The sequence below is a fragment of the Bidens hawaiensis genome, unplaced genomic scaffold (assembly GCF_021521415.1).
Source record: "Bidens hawaiensis isolate Kalapana, Puna unplaced genomic scaffold, B.hawaiensis_p1.1 tig00027642_1, whole genome shotgun sequence".
Taxonomy (NCBI): domain Eukaryota; kingdom Viridiplantae; phylum Streptophyta; class Magnoliopsida; order Asterales; family Asteraceae; genus Bidens; species Bidens hawaiensis.
Genome location: NW_027494482.1, coordinates 3,733 through 11,238, shown reverse-complemented (window position 1 = coordinate 11,238; position 7,506 = coordinate 3,733). Strand labels below are relative to the sequence as shown.

The 7,506-nt window shown below is 40.2% G+C and overlaps 1 protein-coding gene across 1 annotated transcript; it reads left to right on the top strand.

Moving 5' to 3' along the window:
• On the top strand, positions 1-3,770 carry LOC143575752 (uncharacterized). Its single transcript, XM_077060045.1, has 3 exons — positions 1-97; positions 1,842-2,028; positions 3,367-3,770. Exons 2-3 carry the CDS (start codon positions 1,847-1,849, stop codon positions 3,551-3,553), a joined length of 369 nt encoding a protein of 122 aa, XP_076916160.1. The 5' UTR covers positions 1-97; positions 1,842-1,846; the 3' UTR covers positions 3,554-3,770.
• The last annotated feature ends 3,736 nt before the right edge of the window (positions 3,771-7,506 follow it).

Genomic DNA, 7,506 nt, shown 5'->3' with positions numbered 1-7,506 from the left:
TCCACAAAACACACACACACTCCACGAGTCTCATCTAACGAAAGCTTTGAAGTTGCAGACGCTCTAAATCAGCCATCGTTTCATAACATAATTTGGGGTAATTAATTGATTTCTTTATCTTCTTCAATCCACCCACATATTATTATTATTATTATTATATTATTATGACCACAATTTCAAACACCCTTTTGGATTTGGGTTTTAGGGTTTTGATTCAAATTGCTTAGATCCTTGTATTATTTCATGTTGGGTTTTGATTGTATGCAATGTAATTATTGTTAGATGTATGAATTTGTTTATTTGTTCAGCTGATTTTGCTGGCGGCTATTGTTCTTGATTTAGGGTTTCGGGTTGTTGTTGATTTTGATTGGGGGTTCTTAAACTTTGTTACTGTTTTGGGATTGATGAATGTTATTGATTGATCGATTCATTTATACCCGAAAATCGGGTTTTCGGTTTCTCGGGTCGGGTTTTTTTGGGTTTGGGATTTTTGAGTTTAAACCCGAAAAGCGGCCGGAGTCTGTGACTGTTTTTTCGGGTTCGGGTTATGGGTTTCTCGGGTCGGGTTTTTTGGGTTTGGGATTTTGAGTTTAAACCTGAAACCCAGCCCGAATCTGTGACACTTTTTTTCAGGTTCGGATTTTCGGTTTCTCGGGCCGGGTTTTTTGAGTTTGGGGTTTTTAAGTCCATGCCCGAACTGCGACTCGAATATGTGACGGTTTTTCGGGTTTGGTTTTTTTTTCGGGTTGGGTTAATCAGGTTTCGAGAATTTGACAGATACATAATTTTTTTCTTTTAAAGTAAAATGCTGAAAATTATAACAAGTGGGTGTAAACGAGCCGAATCAAGCCCTGTTGATGTTTTGGGGTTTTGGGTTTCTTGGGTCGGGTTTTTTGGGTTTGGGATTTTTGAGTTTAAACCCGAAACGCAGTCCGAATCTGTCACGGTTTTACCGGTTTTGGGTTTTATTTGGTTAGGTTAATCGAGTTTCGAGTATTGAGAGAGAAAATAAAACAATTTTAAAGAAAAGCTAAAATGCTAAAAATTGTAACAAGTGGGTGGAACGAGCTGAACAAGCCCTAGCTCGGCTCGACGAGCCTAAAAGCTTCCGATACAAGGCTCGAATTTGGGCTCGATAACTAAAGTAGCTTCATTTGAGGTTGGGCTCAGCTTGAGCTCGAAAAAGCTCGGGTTGTTTCTAGCTTTTTATTGATCCGATCTTGAATAGCTAGTGAGCGGCTCGGTTTGTTGCGCCCCTAACAACATAATTATCTATCTTCACTTGTGAACTTAATTGCCCAAATATTTAACAAACACAATTTAGTAATATTTAAAAAGTCCATTAATAAAAAAAAATCCAAGATAACATCTTCAATCTTCATGTCTGATTTGTTTGTTTGTCCCTCAATTTCTAATGATATAGCCTATATTTAAAAAAAAAAGTCAAATAAATATGTATTTAACAATAAGCATTCCTTTAAAAATTTTGGGTTTTTCGGGTTGATTTGAAACTAGGGCTGGCAAATGGGTTGTGTTGGGTTGAACAGGTCAATTAAAAAAGGGTTGTTTTGGTTCGGGTCGGAACGTAAAAAAGTAAAATGTTTCATGTGTTGTCAAAATATAAATCAAAAACAAAAAAAAAAGTAAAAAAGTAAAATGTTTCATGTGTTGTCCTCGTTCAAAAAAAAAATCCGAATTACTAGTTTACTACAGTTCGAGTTTGGGTTAGTTCCGGATTTCTCGGGTCGGGTTTTGGGGTTTCGGTTGACAGGCCTAAATGTAATGGTTGCAACTCTTATTTAGATGATTATTACTTATGTTTGGATTGTTAATATTTGCAGACAAAATGGCATCAAAACTAAAGCAATTGCAATCAAAGGCAACCCTAGCTTCGGAGTTCTTGTCGAAACATGGAACCACTTATTACAAGCAATTGTTGGAGCAAAACAAACAGTATATTCAAGAACCAGCCACTGTTGAGAAGTGCAATGAGTTGTCCAAACAGTTGTTCTACACTCGTCTTGCCAGGTCAAACATATGTTTTTATGATAGTAGTTATTTTACTTTCTAGTGGTGTCAACGAGCCCGAGCCTGAGCTTGTTTGAGTTTGAACTTGGCTTGTCTAATGTACGAGAGCTCAACTCGTGTGTAATTTTTTAAACGTAAGCTCGGGCTTGTAACTTTTTGAGCTCGATCTTGACTGGTTAATGGTTAATTATTTATTGATTAATGCATAATTGCATATACGTTTATAATTATATTTATACGTATTTTAATTATAGTTTTTATGCATACCAGAATATAATCTTGTATAGTTATTTTTATCATAATTATATATAATAACCGAATATAGGTAATAGGCTGTTTAGGCTTGCTAACCAGCTCAGCACGAGCCCGATAAGTGAAGCTCTGGCTCGTTTATCAAACAAGCTTATTCAATGTATCTTGTGGCCCCTCATGTTTCCAACCTTTTTCATCAAGCAACCTGAGCATGTATGTAGTTTCATTTATCCCAAATTAGGCCATAAACACCCCCTAATGACAAATTGACTAAGTGTTTTAAGAAAAGACAAAATTACCCTTGTATCGGTTCATCAGAAAGCAAAGATTTGGTTTAGAAAACCTTGGGTGTTCTGTTCTGTTATTATTTTATACCATATTTCATCATGTTTTATATGTTGGATTTGGTGTAAACGAGGTTCGATAAATACTATAAAGTAGTTTTAATGTTCAATGAACGGGAAGTTTATTTATGTTTGTTTACCATGAACGAAACTTTTTGTTCATTTATCGTTCGTTAATATCTGTTTACGTTCGCTCATTGAAAATCATTTATGTTCAGCTATTTTTGTTCATTTATGTACGTTAGTTTACGTTTGTGCAAGTACGTTTATGTTCGTTAATATATCAATTTAAATTTCTAGGCCCATTATAATTTAGTATAGTCTTATTAATATTTTCACAGCTATTTTCAATTGATGTTAGCTTGATTATGTTTGTTCATCCATGTTTAGTTATGTTTGTTCATTTACGTTCGTTAACCGTTTGTTTAGACAGTTAATGAATGAACATAAAAGAACACGAACACACTTATTTTATAACAAACACACATTCATTTACTTAACGAACAGACCTGAATAGGCGCAGCTCGTGTCCATTCGGTTTGTTTACAAGTCTAGTGATCTTAATGAAAAAGATATATACGCGGGTGGCCTTCATAGTTTATATGCATTATTCTTATATAAAGCAACCGAAAAGGACATTCTTATGAAAAAAGTAGACATTTTTTTAATTTTTGTCAATAAATGGAAGTAAAAATTGTCTTATCAAAAAAACTAAAGACTGATTCGGTTATGGCTTTTGCAGTCTTCCTGCACGTAACGAGGCATTCTGGAAGGAAGTGAATCACGCGAAGGAACTATGGAAAAACAAGAAAGATTTGCACGTTGAACAAGTCGGGATTGCAGCTTTATTTGGGCTCGAATGCTTCGCGTGGTTCTGTGCTGGTGAAATCGTTGGAAGGGGTTTCACATTTACCGGCTACTATGTTTAAACTTGCAACCATTTCGGTTCATAAAAGCTTGTCTCGAAGCGAAAGTTGTAAGGTTGTTTTTTCTTTCTCGAAAGTGATTCCGTTCTATAACGGTGATGGATTAATATAACGTTGACATTATTCGGTTGGAAATTTTGAAGAAGCTGAGAAAAACAGTTGAAAGTTTGATTAATAATGTGTAATGACTTGTTAGTTTTGTAAGGTTTGATTGATTGTTTATGTTCTGCCCATTGGTTTCAAAGATGACAAAATCAAAATGATCATGACACATGTTAGAGGTGCAAAAATCGGGTTTTTAAATACCCGGGTTCGGGTATGTCTGGGTGTTGGAAAATCGGGTATTGGCAATACCTGGGTTGGATTCAGAACCGGGGATTGTCTCTAAAAACCATACCATATGCATCGAGTTCGAGCCGGGTATAGAATCGAGTATTTTTAAAACCGAGTATTTGAATACCCTATTTCGGGGTATTGAAAAAAAATAACCCTATTTTCGGGGGGTTTTCTGGCTTTTTTTTTTGTATAGATTGGATTTTTTAAGAGGTTACACTTTCAGGGGGATTTTCGGGTATTTTGTAGGTATATTTTTGGGTAATTCTGGTATAGATCGGGTATTTGAAAAACCCGGTTTCGAGTATTGGAGAAACCCGGTTCCAAGTATGGAACCGGTTCTGGTTTTCGGGTTTTACCGGGTATAAATCGGGTCCGGTTTTGGGTACGGGCTCGGGTATTAAAAACCCGGGTATTAAAAAATCGGTTATGAGTATTTTTTTTTCGGGTCCAGTTCTGGGTTTGGTTTTTTTTTTCACCTCTAGCACATGTTTATGTTGGCTAACACAACCTAAGATCTTGTGCAGATTCAACTTTGTTTGACTTGAATTAATGAATCGGTGATCAATTATAGGTTACCTCTTAAAAATAAATCATATAGGCTACCATGCTTTTGACAAAAAAAAAAACAATCTTTAATTTGATATTAAGTACAAAATTTGAAACTAATTAAACATAGTGTTTATTATTATTATTATACAAAAAAAAGGTTTGTTTTATGCTTAATTTAACCATTCATCATATCAGTATCACTTCAGCTTTTGTTCGTCGTTCAAGCTATGTTATACTTCATTATTTATTTCTCATTTTTTTTCAATATAATTTATATTTGAATAAAAGAATACAAAACATAAACCAAAAAAAAATAAACTAGATGTTTCATAATATTAATAAATATAATAAAAGTTTTTTAGAATAGAAAAGATTAACAAAAATAAATGTATTTTGACTCACCAAAAACATTATCATAAGTGAAGAGGTAGGTCCCAGCAGAGCCCATTTGGTCCCGCAAGACTCACCTTAAACAGGGACGTCTGCGCAGAAACCAACTGGATCCGCAGGACCAACCATGCTCAGAGACGTGACGTCCTTACGCGCAGTACGCAAGCTGTTCCCGCAGGAAATGCCTCCCATGGTGAAGGACTCCGCCTGTTCCCCGCAGCCTCGGATACAAGCCATGAGGGAAGGCCACCCGCGCAGCATGGCTACACGCACTAGGTACTTAGCTCTCGATCATTCAGTGTCACCTGAAGGAATGAGCAAAGCCGGGAGCAATCCCGCACAGAGGCGGGAGGGGGAATACTCCCGCCCAAATAAGCCAGTCTGTATACTGAAGGACCTTTTACTGTACCTGACGAGGTATGGGCGAAAGATCTGATCAGAGATACGACAGCTCACTGATACAGTATGGCGAGCAGCATGCTCCTGTACTGTATCACTATTAGCCGCTGCCTACTCACCAACTACTGTCATACCACGTGCGTAGCCGGCAGTTGGTGGAAAGGGAATAGTATACAGCAGGCCTGGTCACTATCAGCCGCTGCCTACCCACCAACTGCCAGCAGGGCACGTGCGTAGGCTACTGTTGATGAACAGGAACACTGTTGCAAGCCGGCCATACCTCCTTGGAAACCTACCTTCGGCTATAAATACCCCAAATGGTATGATCATCTAAACACAACATTACATTATCACATTATCATCATAATATACCTGATATCTGCTCTAGCAATCTCTTAATATACTTTTATATTTAAAGAGCAATCTAGTCTGATTCTCACGCCGGAGGGTGGTCACAAGGAGGAACCCCCCCCCCCCCCCTTCTCAGTGACAAGCTCACGGTGTCTGTTTTGCAGGTTATCAGAAGAACCATCTTCCAAGGGTCTAACCCCTCGTGGGAAACAGCTATCCAACCCCCAGGTTACCAGTAATCTGACCGGGGTCCGGTTAGTGTTTCTTCATTGGCGCCATCCGTGCATAAAGCTAGAACTACAATTTTCTCCAGTTTTTTCAAACTTTTACAAAGATGGTTAGAGAAATTCCGGTAACCACAACCCCAGCTACTGGGGGGAATACCGGCAACACAGTTTTTACGAACACTACCCCCGGCTACCAAAGCCGGGGCAAGTGAAGTAAATTTTACGAACACTACCCCACTTACCAAAGCTGGGGCAAGTGCAGTAAATGATCGCCTACTGGGATCCACCGATACCCAGTTTGAGAAACGAAGACTCCCCCGCCAGACTCTCGATGAAGTTAAGGCATGGGCGGAGGCACGACAAAAGGAATTCCAGGCTGAGTTGGACGAACGCTTGCGTTCCGTGCAACAGGCCGACGAATTCGAATACTGGGAGGATGACTCGGAGGAATCCGACTCCGATGCGAACCCTCGCCATAGGGCAAAAGGGAAGCGTAAGGAAACGGAATCCCAACCGAAAAGGCATTTTGGACAAGCCTTCAAACCAAAAAGCACAGGTGGAAGTCCACGAGACTTCTCTAAAACGTTTAGACCAAACGTTGCAAATGCAGGAACGTCCAAATTTGCAAGGGACATTGCCGAAGCAATCGCCCCAAAGAGTGCCAAACAAATGCCCAACATAGGCACATATGACGGTATATCCGATCCAGACGATCATTTGAACAGGTTCATAGCGGGGGCAACCGTCAGCAATTGGACGGAACCCACGTGGTGTTACATGTTCCAAATGACGCTGGTTGGGGCTGCTAGAGCATGGTTCGATCGTCTACCGGTCAACCACATCTACGACTGGGCAGACTTCCAACAGAAGTTTAGCCAACACTTCAGCCAGCAACGAAAGTATACCGAGGAGCAATGGACAATCCTCAAATGCATACGAGAGGAAGATGAATCTCTGCCAAACTTCATCACTCGCTTCAACTCAAAGAAGCTAAGTTTGGGCAATATCAGCGAAGATCTTGTTCGCGCTGCCTTCATCCAGGGCGCACATGACCCAGAGCTCATCCGCACCCTAACGGGTAAAGATGGCATGCCATCCACATGGGATGGCATCATGACAGCAGCAAAACGCTATGCGGAAACAGAGAAGCAACTGGGTAGAGATCTCCCACAGAGCACAAACCTCTACACCCAGAGGACGAGAGAAGACAACGTCCTCACCCGCCCGACTAAATAAAAAACGAAAGCTAGGCATTTGGCAGTCAAGGGTAAACTTTGACACCTCATCCGGCTTGCAACATCGGTTGGGCGGAAGGGATAATGTACAGTCGCACCGGAACTCCAGATGGACGCCACTCACCAAAAGCGTCACTGAGATATTCGCCACTGAAGAGCTCCCATGGCCAAAGCCTCCAATAATCCGACATCGTCACGATGCTGATCGGAGCAAATACTGTGACTTTCACAAGACAAAGGGCCACAACACTGAAGAATGCATAGATGTAAAAGATATGGTCGAAGCATTTGTCAGAGATGGGACGCTCGCGCACCTCGTGGCGTAATAAAGGCTGAGCAGGCGAGTGCGTATAGAACCCCAGCTGGGGAAAACACGAATCAATTCCAGCTTCAAAATCGAGACTACATGCTGCGTAAAGAACGAGATCCCGAACCAGGTGCGTATCGGCTCGATGGCACTCCCATCCCA

What these genes read in the sequence shown, in the direction of transcription:
- LOC143575752 (XM_077060045.1), top strand. Translation starts at nt 1,847, where the DNA reads ATGGCATCAAAACTAAAGCAATTGCAATCAAAGGCAACCCTAGCTTCG. An exon ending in TTCTACACTCGTCTTGCCAG is followed by an intron (nt 2,029 to 3,366) that starts GTCAAACATATG and finishes TGGCTTTTGCAG; the next exon opens with TCTTCCTGCACGTAACGAGG.